This window comes from Rhinopithecus bieti, unplaced genomic scaffold, assembly GCF_001698545.2.
Source record: "Rhinopithecus bieti isolate Rb0 unplaced genomic scaffold, ASM169854v2 scaffold_6710, whole genome shotgun sequence".
NCBI lineage: Eukaryota > Metazoa > Chordata > Mammalia > Primates > Cercopithecidae > Rhinopithecus > Rhinopithecus bieti.
Window position 1 is genome coordinate 2,722,611 of NW_016805362.1, and position 20,997 is coordinate 2,743,607.

At 40.0% G+C, this 20,997-nt stretch overlaps 1 protein-coding gene across 2 annotated transcripts in view; it reads right to left on the reverse strand.

Moving 5' to 3' along the window:
• Positions 1-20,997, reverse strand: part of SEC23IP (SEC23 interacting protein) — a 50,823-nt gene that overhangs the window by 20,006 nt on the left and 9,820 nt on the right. For both annotated transcript variants that reach the window (XM_017872287.1, XM_017872286.1), the window contains exons 3-12: positions 19,415-19,625; positions 18,090-18,283; positions 13,868-13,957; positions 10,537-10,657; positions 7,722-7,811; positions 6,670-6,811; positions 4,532-4,740; positions 4,059-4,177; positions 2,985-3,137; positions 1,599-1,694 (exon numbers count right to left, since the gene is read on the reverse strand). In XM_017872287.1, the coding sequence (XP_017727776.1) occupies positions 1,599-1,694; positions 2,985-3,137; positions 4,059-4,177; positions 4,532-4,740; positions 6,670-6,811; positions 7,722-7,811; positions 10,537-10,657; positions 13,868-13,957; positions 18,090-18,283; positions 19,415-19,625 (1,425 nt within the window). The remainder of the gene's footprint in view (positions 1-1,598; positions 1,695-2,984; positions 3,138-4,058; positions 4,178-4,531; positions 4,741-6,669; positions 6,812-7,721; positions 7,812-10,536; positions 10,658-13,867; positions 13,958-18,089; positions 18,284-19,414; positions 19,626-20,997) is intronic.

A 20,997-nucleotide genomic window follows, 5' to 3' on the forward strand; every position in this document is an offset into this window, starting at 1 on the left:
CACACCTTTCCAACTTCATCTGTGCACTGTGACCAAGTAAACTCTCTACAACCCAAAAGTTAAAATTAAAATTTAGACTACACAGATGATTTGGTGCTAAATCATAACTTGTGATAGAACAAGCAGGTCAGTATTTTGTAATGTTTGTTTAAAAACATCATGACTTTCACGGCCATAAGAACATGTTTGAGAACCACTCCCTTACAAGACAAAATCCAAGCCCTCACACCTGCCATTTGGACCTTTGGAACCCTCTGCCCTTCCCAGTTTCCAGCTTCCCTGATGCTACAGGAAAACAACATGCCAGCTTCCAGAAGGCCATCTCCCCTAATCTTACCCCTCCTTCAAGCTCAAGCACCATCACCTTGGGGAAGTCTTCTTTCGCCAACCCCATGCTTGTTTCAACAAGCCAGAACCGCCACCTCTCATCTGCCTCAGGACAGAACACACAGCACGCTATTATGGGGCTGGTATGTTGTCGTTTGAGCTCAACACGCTCCCCCTAACTAGATAGCACAGTCTTGGTTAATCTCCGGCTCCCAAGAATTGAACACAGTGCCTGACTTAAAAGAGGTAGCTATTCAATAAAATGCTGAAAGACTCAATTCCTTAAGCTAACTAAAAAAAAAAAAAAAATCACTCCTATGACTTTATAGTCATTTTCCATATAAAGAAATGACGTAGGTTAAGTTCCAAATAGGTAGTAAAATAATAGAACCATAGAAATTCAAAAGATGGAAGGATCATCAAAGAGCATGTTAACAACAATAAAAACAAGACAGCCACCCTGTCATCTAATTTTTCTAATTAGAAAACCTCTGTAAAATTAATTTGATCAATAAATTAAAATTAATAAAACAAGTATATTTTCCAGTTGTTCTAGTTTTAAATGCTTTTAGTTGTTGCCTTGTTTTGTATTGTTAAAAATTTTTGCTGTTTAGTGTTTAATGAGACTTTAGTGTGTATGTTTTGCCTCATCTCTTTAGATGATAAGGACTGGGAAGAAAGTAAGCTATTACTTGGCGCTAAGCTTTGCATGCATTATTTCATCCTTACTCCAACCCTATGAGGAGGGTATTATTACTTCCATTTTAGAAATGAAGAAAACAAAGGATGAGAAAAATTAAGAAAATCACTCATGCTCAGAAGGCTGAGGCGGGAGGATAGCTGGAGCCCAGAAGTTTGAGACCAGCAGTGGGAAACACAGCAAGATCCCATCTCAAAATAAACAAACAAATAAAACCAAATAAAAATTGCTCATTAATATGCAGTTAATGAATGGTTGAGCTGAGAATTTATTTGTCAGAACTTAACCAGCTTTTGCACTAGGAAAACCTTAAATATCCATTTTAAAACGGAAAGCCCTTCATCCTAGGAACTTAGTCCCAGGAAAACCCGGCTGGTCACTTAGCCTAATGTGGACTTAAGCCCAACTCTGACTGACTCCTAAGTCTGGGTTTCCATCAGCTCCCTTACTGTGCCCTAGGTAGGGAGCAAACTAGCTTACCTAACCATAGCAGTATCAAAATTTTCTACAATATAAACAAGCTGGTCACACCACAAGTTTTAGTTTTGCTTGAGTCAGAGGTGAACTTTACCAGTTTGGCTGCTTTATGTTCTACAAAGTTAGCTATCTTCTTTCTGGGTCCAAGGGGTATCCCCATTTCCTTCAGGTCATCAACTGTACACATAAGCTTTAAAAGGAAACAGACAAGCACATTAATCAATCTAGTGACAGAACTGAAATGAGAATATGAAAATTATAAAGAAACCACATCATCTAAAGCAATCTAAGAACCACTCAACTTTTTAAAAGTTAATTATTTCGTATTTAAATCATGCACTGGTTTAGGTTATAAAATCTTAGGCCTCCACACCTAAATCATTCTATTAATTAACAGAAAATACATGTTATACAAAATTCCAAAGCTATATATAGTCAAGCATACGATGAAATATCTTCCTTCCACTGCTGTCCCAACCATACAATTCTCCTTTCAGCAGCAACTGTGGAAATTCGCTCTTTGAAGAGATGTCTTATGTATGCATAGTACCCCTACATGTTTTTTTCTGTGTGTGTGGTCTACTATGCAGACAGTACTGAACTTTGCTCTCTTCATGTAAATGTATCTCAGAGACAGGTATCTCTGACACTGCTTCATTCATTCAACAGCTGTAGTGTACTCCATTATGTGGATGTACCATAAATGATTTCACTAGCACACTACTCCTCAACACCAATGGTGTCTCTAATGTTCTGTTATATTGCAAACACTGCTGTGAGTATCCTTGTAGATATTCTTGCGTGAATATTTCTCTATAGGAAATATTCCTGGCAATGAAATTGATGAAGCAAAGGGTAATTTTTATATTCTTAAAGATATTGCCAAACTGCCCCCCAAAGAATCTGTACCAATTTAGAGTCTGAACAACAATATATCACAATGCCTACTTCCCTTCATCCTGGCCACACAGCGTATTATCAAACTTCCTATTTTTTCAAACTGGTAAGTTAAAAAAAAAATCCCATTGTACTTTCAATTTCCATTTCTCTTATGAGTTTTCACATGCTAAGAAACCATTTGCTATTTCCTTTTCTGCAAATCACATTTATATTCTTTGCCTATTTACGTATCACACTGATGTGATGGTCTTTTGTAACTGATTTGTAGAAGCTTTGAATATTAATGAAGTAAGCCCTCTGCCTATAATGTGTGTTGCAAATGTATCATTGGCCTTTAGATGTTGTTTATGGTGTCTACTGTTACACAATTTTTTTCTTTGATGGCTTCTGGATTTTGCATCATACTCAGAAAAGCCTTTCAGATTATAAAAAATAATCTTCTGTGTTTTTCAATTTTTTAAACCATTTCAGTCTTTGTCTACTCTGAATATATTTTGATACAAAAGTGTTTATTCTTAATTTTCAATCTATACACAAGAAAAACAATTTCAAACGAAGTGAAGCAAACTATGATCAGTACCAGAGATTCCATATCAATCTTTTCCTTTTCAAAAGTGCTAAAGTATTCAGAGAGGCTAAGTGCTTCCAGAGTTTCTTGCAAAGTTAGGACTTCTTCATTTTCAACATCAAGGTCACATGACTCATCCAAAGTCAGCTTTGGCTCTTCAGGTAACTTTAAAAAAAAGTATGAAAAAATTAGAAGCTCAGAAAAACTCCCATATAACAACTCCTTATCTACGAAAAATCTGAAACAATTTTGCTCTATAGACAAATCATAATTTTAGGTACAGTACTTTGCCATTCAAAGTTTGAATGTTCTGGCCAGGCCCAGTGGCTCACGCCTGTAATCCCAGCACTCTGGGAGGCTGAGACAGGCACATCACCTGAGGTCAGGAGTTGAAGACCAGCCTGGCCAACATGGTGAAACCCCGTCTCTACCAAAAACACAAAAATTAGCCAGGCGTGGTGGCAGGCACCTGTAATCCCAGCTACTTGGGAGGCTGAGGCAGGAGAATCGCTTGAACCTGACAGGCAGAGGTTGCAGTGAGCTGAGACACCATTGCACTCTAGCCTGAGTGACAAGAGCGAAACTCTGCCTCAAAAAAAAAAATTTGAATATTCTGAAAAGTATATAAATTTAATAAATCACTCATGTCTCCATTTCCTATCATTTACATTTTTAAAAATCATAAACTTTCATATTTAAATTTATAATCCATAAAGAAGAGTGAGAAACTCAAATAATGAGCTATATGATTCCATTCCATTTCTAAACCTCGGTGTACTTTAATATGTAAAACCAGTTTCAGGGCTGGACACGGCAGCTATTTTATTTGGGCCTATAACTGTACTCCGAATTTGGGGATTCTCTGAAGAGTTATTGATCCCAGCACTTTGGGAGGCCAAGGCAGGAGGATCGCTTGAGGCCAGGAGGGAACTCAAGACTAGCCCAAGCAACCAAGCAAGGCTTCGTTAAAACAAACAAACAAACAAACAAACAAACAAACGTTTCAGGAAACAGTTCAGACTTTTGAAAACTGTTCAGCTCCATAGACTCTAAATCAAAATGTTAATTGGCCATGTACAGACATACCTGCTTTTCCTGAAAATGTAGCTGCTTCACAACTCCATTAGCAACAGCAAGAGGTCCAGGGCACTTTGATAAATTCAAATCTTTTTGATTAGACAGGATGTCAAACAAGATTAAAGAACCTAAGAAAAAGCAACATTTTGCCTTATAATGTAGTAGGCGCTTTTATAACACTAAACTCTTTTTTCAATGTCTATAGTCAAAAGTCATACAGAAGTTACATGTTACTCAAGACCTGATAATTAATAATTTTATTTTATCAAACAGCAGAATAAATTAAAATACGTAGCATTCCCTAGGTAATACTAGAGATGAATATAGAAAAGGCAGAATCTAAACTCAAAGCATTCATTTCTACCCTTTCTGAAACTTAAAATCTGTAATTCTTAATTTTGCACTAACAATATCACCTATATTGAAAGCAGTTATAACTCAACAAAAATTGTATTTAAAATGTGAATATTTGACAGTTTTACCTAAACTGTGACCAGCAACAGAGACACCTCCTTTGAAGTCTGGGTTCCGACTCATAAAGAGTGCATGCAGACGGTTTATCTCCATTCCTACTTTTTCCACAATTGTCTGACAGTAGGTGGGGCTGTTATAAAATAAAATATCTAGCAAAGTTTCATTGGTAAAGTGACGAAATCGACCAATACTTGGCAAAGTGATTTTCTTAATATTCCTGTTTAAAAAGAAAAATACAGCACATTCAGTCGGCATCTACCTTAAATTTACAGATTTTTTAAAGTTTAGATTTTTGACTCCTGAAAATGCACTAAGAAAACCCCACAGACTAAATATTGAGTTCTTTCTGTAGACAGTCATTATAAATAAATCAAGATAGGCCAGATGCAGTGGCTCACATCTGCAATCCCAGCACTTTGGGAGGCCAAGATGGGTGGATCACTTGAGGTCAGGAGTTCAAAACCAACCAAGCCAACATGGCGAAACCCCGTCTTTACTAAAAATACACAAATTAGCCAAGTGTGGTGGTGTACACCTGTAATCCCAGCTACTCAGGAGGGTGAGGCAGGAGAATTGCTTGAACCTTAAAGACAGAGGTTGCAGTGAGCCGAGACTGTACCACTGCACTCCAGTCTGGGCAACAGAGCAAGATTCCATCTCAAAAAAAAATTTTTTTGTAATCAAAAGTTAGCCACATGTCGTAGCACGCACCTGTAGACCCAGCTGTTTGGGAGGCTGAAGAATGAGTATCGCTTGAACCCAGGAGGTGGAGGTTGTAGTGAGCCGAGATTGTGCCACCACACTCCAGCCTGGGCGACAGAGCGAGACTCCACCTCGAAAAAAAATTAAAAATATAAAGATAAAGCCAAAAAAATGTGTGCTGCCATATGTGGTGGCTCATGCCTGTAATCCTAGCACTTTGAGAGGCTAGGGCAGGAGGATCGCTTGAGCTCAGGAGATCAAGACCAGCTTGAGCAACACAGTGAGACCCCATCTCTACAAAAAATTTAAAAATTAGCCAGGCAAGGCGGCTTGTGCCTGTAGTCCCAGCTACTTAGGAGACTGAGGTGGGAGGACCACTTGAGCCCAGGAGGACAAGACTACAGTGAGCCATGATCATGCCAGTGTGCTCCAGAGCCTGGGTGAGAGTGAGATGTCTCAAAAATAATTTCTCTTTTTTTTTTTTTAAGCTATTTGTGCCTATAACTATGCTATGAATTGTGGGATTCTCTGAAGAGTCAGCTGCTATATAAGTCATATGCAAAGATTTCTATTTTATTTTTAAAGAGGGAAGATTACTCCTCCATTTTTCTTCCAGTTAACTGCAAATCTGGACACCTGACAAAACTTGTGGGTCAAAAGGACTAAAGAGAATATCAAACAGAAAAAACAGGGCTACATGGAATGAAAAATCTTTCCAAATTTGAGAATGACCAAAATGAAATTTAGGAATACACACAAAGAAAACACCCTTACAATAGGGCCTAACATAGATAAAATGCTGTTGTAGAAATAGTTTTACTAAACTATGTACCCTGAAACATTACGGCGTTCACTAAAATCTAGACAGGTGCCAGCATAACTATGACCTGTATTTATGATTCTCAGTTGGGAGCATTCAAAATTGAGCAGAGTATTTTTAATTGTCACAGCACCTGGTGAGCACTGCTAGTACCGAGTGGTCTTTACACTAAGGAAGTTAAGTGGTCTGCACTGTGACAGCAAAGAATTGTCCCGACAAGAGCATCTCCAATGAGAAACAACATTCTGAATCTGGTTCTCAGTCAGGGGTGATTTTTACCCTCCAGGGCATATCTGGCAATTTCTGGAGACATTTTTGGTTGGGTGGAAAGGCCATTGGGCATCTTACTATATAAAGGACAGCCCCCTGTCTAAACCGCTACAGATTAAAATTGTATTTTAAAACCAGCTAAAATTTCTTAGATTCTCTTAAATATTTACAAGAGGAATGCACACACACAGAGAAAAGTAGTGTGCAAACTTTACAGCCAATATTTAATCATGTCAGAAGTACACAATTTTAAAAAACACTGATTGAAGCTACAATAAACTATTTCATATTATGGTTTAAATTTTAAATTTAAATTTGACTAATTTGAAAAACAAGTTATCAAAATCCACAAACCTGTCAACACCTGTGGCGTCCCCACCCAAAGAACTATGCCAATGAACTGGAAGAAACTCCACTCTGCTTATTTTCCCGTCATCTAAAGATTTCTTGAAATGTGTCTGCAGCAATTTGAGAGAAACCACCCTAAAATCATCCACTTCAAAAAAAAAAAAACAAAGAAAATAAATTAAATTCTCCTAGCTTGATAGCTAGTCAGCAGTTACTTCAAACATGCCAGTATTTTTAATAACATAAAGATACATTTTTTTAAGAAAAAAATGAGGATAAGAGAATTAGTAAAATTTTTTAAAAAGAAAGGAATAAGTAACTTTTGGGAAGCTCTTTTCAACTTTCCATCACTGCAGAGGAATAGATGCTTGGGATGAATCAGTTCAACCACCACTGCTGGGAGGAGGCAGCACGGCACCTTGGGGAAAGGCTCTGGAATCACACTGCCAGCTCCAGGTTCCAGGCCCTACTGACTGTGAGATCGGAGAGTTTCACTCACCCCCACCCCTACCTACCTCTTCACTCCCAACCCCCACTGCCCTGGGCCTCAGTTCCTCATTAGTCACAGTAGTGGCGGTAACAGTGACAGTGCCTATACCCCAAAGGTTTATTTGTGAGGGTCAAATGACAAGACATCCAAGATACTTGGCATATACCAAATATTCAATAAATACCAACTATTATTATATGGACATAAAAATAAAACTTCAAAAATTTAAGTCAACCAGGCAGATTCACGTTTCCATTAAACAACTTCTCCCAACTCACTGACTATAAATCCCTTCAATGCAGAGGTGGTCCTAGCTGCTGCAGGTGCTCAGGCAAAGGCTGTCAGCAAGATCCCTTCTAATTCCTCAGAGTCTGGGATTTTATGAGTCACATGTGTCACAAGAGCAAATCAAGTACAAATTAGTATTTCCCACTGACCATTTAAATCTCCTCTTACAGCCCCCTCAGCAAGTAGTACACAGCTGGGAACTATCCTAAAAACGAATACTCCAAAGCCCTTCTATTAGTTCTCAGATCATCCCATGAAATACAATATGCCCAACACTTACCACACTCAATAATGCTCCTAAAGCGTAAGTCACACACAGGTCCAATGCCATGCACCACGAACACCAAATGGTCAACTTGAGGCATCTCCCCTATCAAAAAAAATTTTAAACATACATAAAAGATGGCAATTTGCTTGGATTTTCCCAATGGCAATATTCTAGATATCTCTTTTGTCATCACAAACTTGCCAAAGAAATTCATGACCCTTCAAAGAGAATAAGCCGCATTACCCCTATCAAATTAGAGGAACAGTTTGACCCTCTCGGCAAATAAAAGCGAACTAGAACAAGAGGTGAAGGCAGCAGGCTCTCTCTCTTCCCAGATGCAGTTAGCACATGACGAACAGCAGGTTTGTATCTACGGAGGCTCCACAACCTTGTGAGGCTTCACAACTCCCCAGGACACTAAGCCCCACATGGAGATTACTCAGATTTCATAGTGCGAGTATTGATTTATAATAAATATACATTTTACATACACTTCAATAAACATGAAGTATATGTAATTGTAAAAATAAAATCCATTCTTAAATAATAGTATAGAAGAAACCAAAGCATATACACTAAAGCAGGCAATGGCAAACAATGGCCCACAGGCCAAATCCTACCCACTACCTGTTTTGTTTATTTTGTTTTGTTTTTGAGACAGAGTTTCGCTCCTCCTGACTAGGCTAGAGTGCAATGACACGATCTCGGCTCCCTGCAACCTCCGCTTCTCAGGTTCAAGTGATTCTCCCGCCTCAGCCTCCCGAGTAGCTGGGACCACAGGCACCTGCCACCATGCCCGGCTAATTTTTATATATGTATTTTTTTAGTAGAGACGGGGTTTCACCATGTTGGCCAGGCTGGTCTCGAACTCCTGACCTCAGGTGATCCACTTACCTCGGCCTCCCAAAGTGCTGGGATTACAGGCATGAGCCACCAGGCCCAGCCACCTGTTTTTATAAATAAAGTTTTGACAAAAGTGAAACCATTCAAGGAAAACATAAAATAAAATAAAGTTTTATGGGCTGGGTGTGGTGGCTCACGCCTGTAATTCCAGCACTTTGGGAGGCTGAGGCATGTGGATCACTTGAGGTCAGGAGTTCAAAACCAGCCTGGCCAACATGGCAAAACCCTGTCTCTACTAAAAATACAAAAATTAGCCAGGAATGGTGGTGGGTGCCTGTAATCCCAGCTACTTGGGAGGCTGAGACACAAGAATCGCTTGAACCCAGTGGGTGGAAGTTGTAGTGAGCCCAGATCACACCACTACACTCTAGCCTGGGAAACAGAGTGAGACTTCATTTAAAACAAAAAAAGAAGTTTTATGGAACATGGATATGCCCATTTGTTTACATACAGTCTTCAGTTGATTTCACATAACAATGGCAAAGCTGAGTAGCTGTAACAGAGACCATATGGCCTGCAAAGCCTATCTGCTATCTGACCCTTTACAGAAAAAGTCTGCAATCCCCGCACCAGAGTAATACAAACCAGTGGGGTGTAAAAACACAAGCTTAAAAGCGTTGCCAAACCTTAGTTCCAACCAGCAAAGTGCCTCTCCACAACAAAACATATTTTAGAATCTATGCTATGTGCTTTATGTATTTTAACAGAATTTCAAATTTAAAGATAAAGATATATCTGAATGTCCTCACTCATATGTAAGAGCTAAAGAAGTTTATCTCACAGAGGTAAGGGCAGAATGATGGCTATCAGAGCCTGGGAAGGGTCGAGGGGAAGTAAAGATAAAAAGAGGTCAATTAATGGGTACAACCATACAGGTATGTTGAAGGAATAACTTCTGTTAGATAGCACAGTAGGGTGACAACAGTTAAAAATAATTTATTGTATATTTCAAAATACCTAGGAGAGGCAGGGTGCAGTGGCTCACACCTATAATTCCAGCACTTTGGGAAGCTGAGGTAGGTGGATGACTTGAGGCCAGGAGTGTGAGACCAGCCTGGCCAACATGGTGAAACCACATCTCTTCTAAAAATACAAAAATTAGCTGGGTGTGGTGGTACACGCCTATAATCCCAGCTACTCGGGAGGCTGAGGCAGGAGAATCGCATGAACCTGGGAGGTGGAGGTTGTCGTGAGCCAAGATCATGCCACTGTACTCCAGCCTGGGCAACAAAGTGAGACCCTGTCTGAAAAAAGAAAACAAAAAGAAAACTACCTAGGAGAAAAGATCTGAAATGTTCCCAACACAAAGAAATGATGAATGTTTGAAGTGATGGACATACTATTTACTTCAATTTCATCATTACACGTTGTATGCATTTATCAAAATATCAGGTGTACCCCATTAATATGTATAATTATGCATCAATTAAAAAATAAAGATACAAAAGTAACAAAATCAAAAAGAAAGATATGGCCAGGCACAGTGGCTCACACCTATAATTTCAGCACTTTGGGAGGCCGAGGTAGGCAAACAGCTTGAGCTCAGGAGTTCGAGAAAAGCCTGGGCAACATGGCAAAACGTCATCTCTACAAAAAATAGAAATATTAGCTGGGAGTGGTAGTACACACCTTTCATCCCAGCTACTCAGGAGGCTGAAGTGGGCGGATCACTTGAGCCCAGGAGGTTGAGGCTGCAGTGAGCCGTGTTCATTCACTACACAGCACTCCAGCCTGAGTGACAGAATGAGACCCTGTCTCAAAAAAAAAAAAAAAAAAGATATGCGCCAAACTGGCTGATTTCTGCATGCCATGGCCGCTGTGGCAGTGAATTCTAATTAACTGTTTCTTTCTTCATCACTCTAAAGAATTACGCTAAAATGGAGAGGACTAAAACAGACCTCAGTTCTAAACAAACTATACACACCGTCAGGAATTTCATCAAGGTTATCGTCAATTCCACGCTTTACAACCCTGGGCCTTGTCTGTCCATCTTGCGTGGTCCCCCATTCATCTGGCACTGAGGACGGCTGGAACTGAACAATAACCTTCAAGATGCAACAGAATTATGACAAAGCTCATTAACAAATTATTTTCCACTACAGGCTAAGTAGTTTAATACATAATAAGCTACACCTCAGAGTATGGAGACTTATACATTATTAGTGCTGTCCCCCCAAAACAAACTTTAAAGGAGTCTTGCTAGTGTTCACTAACCACCAAAATTAAGCAAATCGATCTCTTTCCAATGCTTATGTTGAAAATTATACAATTAAATCAGAAGTATTACACCTTGATTTAAAAACTTATAACATAGGCCAGGTACAGTGGCTCTTACCTGTAATCCCAGCACTTTGAGAGGCTGAGGTGGGAGGATCACTTGAGCCCAGGAGCTCAAGACAAGCCTGAGCAAAATGGTGAGACCCCGTCTTCACAAAAAATTTAAAAATTAGCCAGGCATGGTGGTGCATGCCTGTGGTCCCAGCTTCTCAGGAGGCCAAAGCAGAAGGATCACTTGAGCCCAGTTGGTCAAGGCTGCAATAAGCTGTGTTTGCGCTACTGCACTCTGGCCTGAGCAACAGAGCAAAATCCTGCCTCGAAAAAAAACCAAAAATAAACAAAAATAAAAGCTAAATAAAACTCCAGGTTTACACAAAAGAAATCAAGGACAGACCCGGTGCACTGGCTCATGCCCGTAATCCCAACACTTTGAGAGGCCAAGGTAGGAGGACCACTTGAGCTCGAGTTCCAGAGCAGCCTGGGCAACCACGTTAGAGACCCTGTCTCTACAAAAAATAATAATAATAAAATAAAATAAAAACAAAAAAAAGAAATCAAGGACAAGTAACCTGCAATTGAGGAGTCTTTGTCTTATAAAAACATGTAAAGCAAAATCCTTTAAATACTAAGATTCCCAATTAAAATAAAATTTCAATTTCAATGACAAAACATAATGACAAAACCCTACCACTTTTAGGAAATACATTCTGTTAAACCAACTGTATTAAATTCAGCCCTGTACCACATAGAAAATTTTCTTTAAAAAAAAAAAGAAGAATATATACTTGATGTAGTATGCAAAATATTTGTCTAAAAAAAAAAAAAGGTTAGCCAGTCGCGTTGGCTCACACCTGTAATCTCAGCACTCTGGGAGGCGGAGGCAGGAGGAAGGCTTGAGCCCAAGAGTTCCAGACCAGCCTGGGCAAGATAGCAAGATCCCATCTCTGCAAAAAAATCTTAAAAACTGGCCAAGCAAGGTGGTGCACACCTGTAGTCCTCGTTACTTGGGAAGCTGAGGCAGGAGGATCCCTTGAGCTCAGAGTTCAAGGATGTAGCAAGTTGTGATTGGCCACTGCACTGCAGCCTGGGTAAGAGAGTGAGACCTTGTCTCTTAAAAAAACAAAAAGATTAAGAGCAGTTTCTATGTAGAGGAGAAATGAGGAAGGCAGAGATAGGAGGCTTTTATTTTCATTTAATGTCCTTTTAAACTGTTTACATTTTGTTGGCATATGAATGTTTTATTTTATTTCAGTATCAATAAGGACTACAGAAGTAGTTGGATTGTAAGTTTTTTATATACTTTTCTATTAAAAAAAATGAATAAATAAAAAGCCTATGTTCTCAGAAACTACTGTGTGCTAAACCCCATGCCAGATGCTTTTGCATAAATTACCTCACTTTACCTAAAATATGACCCTGGGAGATCATTATTGCAGGTGAGGAACTTGGAGCTCAGAGAAATTAAGGTTGGCAAATGAAAGAATCAGAACACCAGCAATCAATATTTTTTTAAAAACAAGATAAATTCATAAAGACAATAAAAGGAAAAGAAAAGAAAAGGACACATTTTACTTGAAAGGTTAGAGCAAACCACATCAAGGGCAGACAGGCATACTACAGCCCACAGGAAAATCTGGCCCACTATCTGTTTTTATAAATAAAGATTCATTGAAAATATCATACCCATTGGTTTACACATTGTCCCTGGCTGCTTTCACACCATAGTGGCAGAGCTGCTGGCTGCAACAGGGAACATGTAACTTGCAAAGCCTTAAATATTTTGTCTCTGGCCTTTTATAGAAAAAGCCTGCCAACTTCTGATCAAGTGATAAAAACTATCAAGCAACTTCTACAGTGCATACTAAACTCCAGTTATCACGTTGTCACAAACAGAAACTTCGTAAGAAATACTTACTTTATTTATTTATTTAGACAGAGTCTTGCTCTGTCACCCAGGCTGGAGTGAGCGTGATCACAACTCACTACAATCTCAAACTCTTGGGCTCAAGTGATTCTCCCATTTCAGCCTCCCGAGTAGCTAGACGGGTGCACACCACTATGCTCAGCTAATTTTTGTAGAGATAGAGTCTCTTTGTTGCCCAGGCTGGTCTCAAACTCCTAGCCTCAAGCAATCTTCCCACTTTGGCTTCCCAAAGTGCTGGGATTACAGGTGTGAGACACCATACCCAGCCTGAGAAAAATTTACTTTTTATTTTGAGATGAGGTCTTGTTCTGCCACCCAGGCTGGAGGGTAGTGGGGCACAATCATGACTCACTGCAGCCTCAACCTCCCAGGTTCAAGTAATCCTCCCACCTCAGCCTCTCAAGTAGCTGGGACTACAGGCACGTGCCACTATGCCCAGCTAATTTTTCTTTTTTTTTTTTTTTTTGAGACGGAGTCTTGCTCTGTCGCCCAGGCTGGAGTGTAGTGGCCGGATCTCAGCTCACTGCAAGCTCCGCTTCCCGGTTTTACGCCATTCTCCTGCCTCAGCCTCCCGAGTAGCTGGGACTACAGGTGCTCACCACCTTGCCTGGCTAGTTTTTTGTATTTTTTTAGTAGAGATGGGGTTTCACCGTGTTAGCCAGGATGGTCTTGATATCCTGACCTCGTGATCCGCCCGTCTCGGCCTCCCAAAGTGCTGGGATTACAGGCTTGGGCCACCGTGCCCGGCCCTGCCCAGCTAATTTTTCTATTTTTTATAGAGACAGGGTTCTGCTGTCCCCTTGGCTCAAGCATTCCACCTGTCTCAGCCTCTCACAGGCGTGAACCTTGCCCTATGAAAATCTGTGTTTTGTTTCTATGATCAATGTGAATCATAGAAACATACTTGTTTCTGTAAGAAACTATTTTAAAAGCAATGCATTTGTTATAAAAACATTCCCACTGTAGAAGTTACTAAAATGAACAATTTATCAAACACATACAGAAAAATATTAAAATGAACTTAATACCTTAATATTTTAAATAGCATCATTACCTTTGGATTGTGCATAACAATTGTCTCTCCACTTGGAAACTCTAATCTTCGGTGCCACTGATTAGTGGTTACAGCTTTTTTATATTCAGCCTATAATGGGAGAAACAACATATATTCCAATAAGACAAATTTATACCATATTGAAAGTACGGAGGAAAATGATAACTATAATCGTGATAAAAATAACAGTAATAGCAGTTCTCATCTCCTGACTGGTTAACATTTTTATCACCTTATACATATCGTTCAAGTAATCACTCTCAATCACTCCTAAATAATAGGATCCCCATTATATAATGAAGAAAACCAAGTTTTAGGCAGTCTGTTCATTTCCTAGGGCTGCATTAACAAAGTACCACAAACAGAGTGACTTGGAAAACTGGATCCAAGACCCCTCAAAGATACCAAAATCCCTGGTGTTCAAGTCCTTTATATAAAATAGCATTGTTTTTGCATAAAACCTACATACATCCTCCCTTATATTTTAAATCCTCTCTAGATTACTTATAATACCTAATAAAATGTAGATGGGATATCAATAGTTACACTGTAATTTTTATTTTTTATTTTCTTTGAGACAGAGTCTTGCTCTGTTGCCCAGGCTGGAGTACAATGGTGCAATCTCTGCTCACTGCAACCTCCGCCTCCCGGGTTCAGGCGATTGTCCTGCCTCAGCCTACCGAGTAACTGGCACTACAGGCAATGCACCACCACATCTGGCTAATTTTTGTATTTTTAGTAGAGACAAGGTTTCACCATATTGGCCACGCTGGTCTCAGACTCCTGACTTCAGATGATCCGCCGCCTCAGCCTCCCAAAGTACTGGGATTACAGGTGTAAGCCACCGTGCCTAGCCTGTGTTATTTTTATTGTTGTTGTTTTCTAAATATTTTCAGAGTATTTGGTTGAATCCGCAGATGTGGAACCTGTGGACACCGAGGGCCGATCATACTATTCTAGTTTCTATAAAGCACAAGTCTGAGGACCTCTTGAGGAGAGATTCAACACAAAGTAAGGCAGGGCCTCTGGCATATCCACAAGTCCTTTTTTTTTTGCTCATTTGTTTTTTTAATTGACAAGTAAAAATTGTTACAAAGTCTTTTTTTAAAACTAGTGACAGTGAGTATTTGACAATCATGTGAAAATAGAAGTATTTCCTTTTGTGTCTTGGACAATCATTCAGTAACAATTCCTCTTCATCAGTCTTCTGTACTTCTGTGTTTTTTCTGAGGTGGAGTCTCACTGTCACCCTGGTTGGAGTGCAATGGCACGATCTCAGCTCACCGCAACCTCCGCCTCCCGGATTCAAGCGATACTCCTGCCTCAGCTTCCTGAGTAGCTGGGCTTACAGGCAGGCATAACCATACCCGGCTAATTTTGTATGTTTAGTAGAGACCGGGTTTCACCATGTTGGCCAGGCTGCTCTCGAACTCCTGACCTCAAGCAATCAGCCCGCCTCAGCCTCCAAAGTGCTGGGATTACAGGAGGGAGTCTCCATGCCCGGCCCGGCCCGGCCTTCTGTACTTTCGACCCTTCTCTTCGATTAAAAAGAAAGAAACTTTAAACATAATTTATAATTTCTAAAAGCAAGGCCACAAACAACAATGATTAAAGAAAGGAAACTTCCACCATCTTAAAAATTATTTTCAGGCCAGGTGTGGTAGTGGCTCACACCTGTAATCCCAGCACTTTGGGAGGCCAACGCAGGCGGATCACCTGAGGTCAGGAGTTCAAGACCATCCTGGCCAATGTGGTGAAACCCTGCCTCTACTAAAAACACAAAAATTAGTTGAGCACGGTGGCAGGCACCTGTAATCCCAGCAGCTCAGAAGGCTGAGGCAGGAGAACCACTTGAATCCAGGAGGCAGAGGTTGCAGTGAGCCGAAATCGTGCCACTGTACTCCACCCTGGGGAACAGAATCAGACTTTGCTTAAAAAATAAATAATTTTCACTTCTTCATATTCCCTGTCAATGCACAGCTTTATAGTAAGTATCATCTGGTACAGATTGCACGTTCCATTGTCGAAATGGTCTTGGTTATCCTTGACATTTCGAACTTCCACAAAAAATTTAGAAGCAGCTTGCAAATTTCACCAAAAAAAAAAACCCGATGTGAATTTTGATTGGGATTGCCTAAAATTTATCAGATAATTTGAGGAGAACTGATATCTTTTATGATAGTGCCTACTTGAACATAATGTTTAGCTCCGTTTCTTTTTTTTTTTTTCCTGAGACAAGGTCTTGTTCTGTCGCCCAGGCTAAAGTGATGTGGTACCATCACAGTTCACTGCAGCCTCAAGATCCCAGGCTCAAGCAATCCTCCTGCCTCTGCCTCCTGAGCAGCTAAGACCACAGGCATGGGCCACCACGCCCGGCTAATTTTTGTGTGTGTATTTTTTGTAGAGACGGGGTTTTGCCGTGTTGTCCAGGCTGGTCTGGAACTCCTGAGCTGAAGCAACCCACCCAGCTTGGCCTCCCAGAGTGCTGGGATTACAGGCAGGAGCCACCACACCCAACCTAGTTCCATTTGTTGAGGTCGCCTTTTACATTCTTCAATTCTGTTTTGTAGTTTATCTCCATAAAGTTCACGGGTACTTTGCTTGGACTTTTTTCCTACAGTGCCTGTAGTTTCATAAATATATAGTCTCTCTGTTATAAATACATAGTATCTTCTTTTTCGATTTTTAGTTGGTTATTTCTATGGCACAGGAATGTTACTAATTTACGTATGTTAATTTTATATACACGGACTTGCAAAAATCTCTTGTATTGGTGCTAACAATATTTCTAGAGGTTCTTCTGATTTTCCACGTAGACAATCATGTCTTCATCAAATTAAAGGTGTTCTCTGTCTCCAACCCTTTCGTTGTTTTGTCTTAGTGCTCTGATAGGACAGGATCACCAACAGGATACTGAGCAATATGTATCTTGTTCCCTTTCTATTACTGGCTTTCTCACTTCCTAACTTTCTGTGTCTCTCCCCTGATCTGGTTTGAGTTTCCTGGAAGAAGCCGAACAAAAGCTAAGGTCTCCCTAGGTAGCCATGTGTTGCTGCAATGGTCGGTATGTGGATATCTATCCTGCCTCAAAGTCTGTCACCCATATAAAATCAAATACAGTTAAGATAAAGTGTAGACTTTCAGACACAGATTGGACTTGAAAATATATACTTCAGCTTTAAAACAGTAAAACTAAACATTTAATCTGGGGACATGATAGCTTCGTAGGGGCCTACCAAAGGTACCAAAAATTACAATATATCTTTACGTCTAAAATTAAGCTATAGATATCAGCATTCCTTTACATTTTTCTTTATATATACATATATACACGCATATATATACACACACATATGCACATATATAAATATATGCTTTCTTTTTTTTCTGAGGGAGGGTTTCACTCCCATTGCCCAGGCTGGAGTGCAGTGGCATGATCTCAGCTCACTGCAGCCTCGACTTCCCTGGCTCAGGTGATCCTTCCTCCTCAGCCTCCCGAGTAGCTGGGACTACTGACGTGTGCCCCCACGCCTGGCTAGTTTTTGTATTTTTATTAGAGACATGGTTTCGCCATGTTGGCCAGGCTGTTCTCGAAACTCCTGGCCTCAAGTGATCTGCCCACCTCGGCCTCCCATAGTGCTAGGATTATAGACACGAGCCACCACACCCAGCCAAAGTTAACTAAAACGTTCTGTATCTCATTTCCCATCTATGCAACTGAATTCACTGAAGGTATTTCAAATATCTAACATTCAACTCTTAAGTAGAATTAACACAAGCATTTAACACAATTATACAAAGAAATTATAGATTTAAGATGGCTAATAAGGCTCATGATACTTCTTCCAATTCTATTTATTTATTTTCACAAATCAGAGGTTAATTTCAAGCCTTTTACTGAATATTAATTTGAAAATGTACATATGCCTGGCATTTTCTATCAACAACAAATCCCAGCAGCCTAGGTTCTATTGAAGGCTTGACACAAGCACCTTATTAGATCTGTGATGTACCTCTGTAAATCATATTCTATCTTTAGACACAGATGCCACGATTAGCACCTCATGAGTGATGACACCACTTAAAAAGTAATCTTCTCCGTGAACAGCATCAAGACAAGCTGTCTTGTAAATAAAGTCAGCTCCACTGTCAATGTTACTCACCAACGTATACACGACCTATATTTTTTAAAGAAACTCATAAAGAAATAAAGCTCCCATACCTCTAGTTTTTCACTGAACTCCTCAGTATAGGGAATAAATCGACTATCTGTGTCCCCCTTGTAAAACCAAGTACAGCGTCTCACTTCAGCTGGCTCCTCTTCCCAGTAGGCAGCCTTCCTTATTCGGTCATAGAGGTAAACATCGTAGCGCCCTCCATCCGTGCCAAGAACCACGCTCTCTGGATCTGGCTGAACTAGAGAACAAAATTAACACTTTTCCTGACTGCTGCAAGGCGTATTTTAAAATAATCAATAATCAGCTGGGCACAGTGGCTCATGCCTGTAATCCCAGCACTCTGGGAGGCCGAGGCAGGTGGATCACTTGAGGTCAGGAGTCTGAGACCAGCCTGGCCAATGGTGAAACCCCCCTGCCTACTAAAAATACAAAAATTAGCCAGGTGTGGTGGCACATGCTTGTAATCCCAGCTACTTGGGAGGCTGAGGCAGAATTGTTTGAACTCAGGAAGCAGAGGTTGCAGTGAGTCCAGATTGCACCACTGCACTCCAGCCTAGGCAGCAGAGTGAGACTCTGTCTCAAGAAAATAAAAATAAAATAACTAATGAATACGGTGACTACTCAGTCTTTAAAGACAAAAAACTAAGCTCATTTTTATTTAAAATAGAAGTTTAAGATTAATCTGTGCTGTTAAAATTATGACTCTTCTTAAGTAGAAAAGAAACAGTCAAGGCAAACTTTAAAACATAATTCAAAGAACTGATGGATTTTTTTTTAAATCAGAACAATATATCTACGTACAACAATGTTCCATGGAATATGTTTCTAAAGGCCATTAATAGGTGACTTTTAAGTCCACAATCAAATAATACCAGGATAAACAAAGAAACACGTTTCTACACTGCACGACTTCTCAAAGCATTAACGCACTCCTGCACACCATCTCTCTCAAGACCTAGGTACAGTGAGCAGCATTTCCAAAACTCATCTGACCAGGGAACACTTTTTTCACAGAGCATCTCCAGGATCGAGAGTTCCACAGAAAGCCCTTTATAAATGCCCCTTATTCATTTGGAAATTCATTCCCAAATGAATAAGGGAAACAGAAAAATTGAAACCTGGATTATATGAACTGCTCAAGTTCTCTGATTCAAAATACCTTTAAACTACAAAGTAAATTACTAAAACACTTCTTCAAATACCTTACCCTAGTAACTCAGGACTTACATTAATATCGTCATCTTAAGGTACAGAGTCTGGGGTCTACAAGGATCAAAGAATTTGACATTCACAGAAAATACATCATGGATAAATACTCATTCCTTCTCTTCGTAAAATCATATATGAATGATGCATGACCAATGTTTACCTGAATTATAGATTTCTTCAAGATTCAAAGAATCAAACACACTAAAAGGCATCCAGAGTTGTTTGTATTCTACCTCCTTGCAGTAAAACCAGTGGGGCTGAACAGGCTCATATTGGTTTTGAAGTAGAAAAGGAGGTGGCACTTGAACAGAGGGAGCCCCAGGTCTGGCGGGTACCTGCTGCTGTGCCGGAGACTGCATTGAAGGAGGAACCTGGAGTGGACGGCAAAGTTAAGACTGTCACACTTGTCCAAAAGAATTCTGAATATGCTTCACACCCAAACTTATGTTAGTAGTAATTATCCTACATGTATATCTGGACAATTATATAGTGTAATAACTAGACCCCAAAGCAATTTTAAGAAGAATTTTTAAACCTAACAAAACCCCAAATCAAGGATAAATGCTTGAGGGGAGGGATACCTATACCCCATTTTTCCTGATGTGATGATTACACATTGCATGCCTGTAACAAAATATCTCATGTAACCCATAAACATATACATCTACTATGTACCCACAAAAATTAAAAATTTAAAAATTTAGAAAAAAATCAATTACAAGGTGAACTAGACCTTCTCACAGAACAAAGTAAACTAACACCTTTATAGAAATCAATCTAGCAATACTTCTTCCATGATTTATTTAACCTTTCCTGTGTGTGTGTGAGGCGGAGTTTCGCGCTTGTTGCCCAGGCTGGAGTGCAATGGCGCAATGCGCAACCTCCGTCTCCCGGGTTCAAGCGATTCTCCTGCCTCAGCCTCCCGAGTAGCTGGGATTACAGGCATGCGCCACCACACCCAGCTAATTTTGTATTTTCAGTAGAGACAGGGTTTCTCCAGATTGGTCAGGCTGGTTGCAAACTCCCAACCTCAGATGACCCGCCTGCGTTGGCCTCTCAAAGTGTTGGGATTACAGGCGTGAGCCACCACGCCCGGCCTATTTAACCTTTAAAATATGCCTATTCCTTGACCTACTCATTCCATTTCTAAGAATTTATCCTAAAGATAGAATTATAACAAATAGCCCAGGCGCGGTGGCTCACGCCTGTAATCCTGCCACTTTGGGAGGCTGAGGTGGGTGGATTACCTGAGGTCAGGAGTCCGAGACAAGCCGGGCCAACATGGTAAAACTCTGTCTCTACTAAAAATACAAAAATCAGCTGGATGTGGTGGCATGGGCCTGTAATCCCAGCTATTTGGGAGGCTGAGGCAGGAGAATCGCTCGAACCCAGGAGGCGAAGGTTGCAGTGAGCTGAGACTGCACCACTGCACTATAGCCCGAGTAACAAAGCGAGACTCCGTCTCCTAAAATAAATAAAAAATAAAAATAAAAATTTACCCACAAGGATGTACACCAAAAGGTTATTTAAAATAGGAAATCAGTGTGTACAACTGTCAAAACTCAGCTAATTGTACACTTTAAATAAATCAAATTATACACTGTAAACGGATGCCTTTTACTGTATGTAAATTATACCTCAATAATATTGATTATAAAATCATAATTAATAAATTTGGAATGTTTGCAAAAAAATAAAATAAAATAGGAAATCACTGGAAATAATCAAAATGCCTAACAGAAG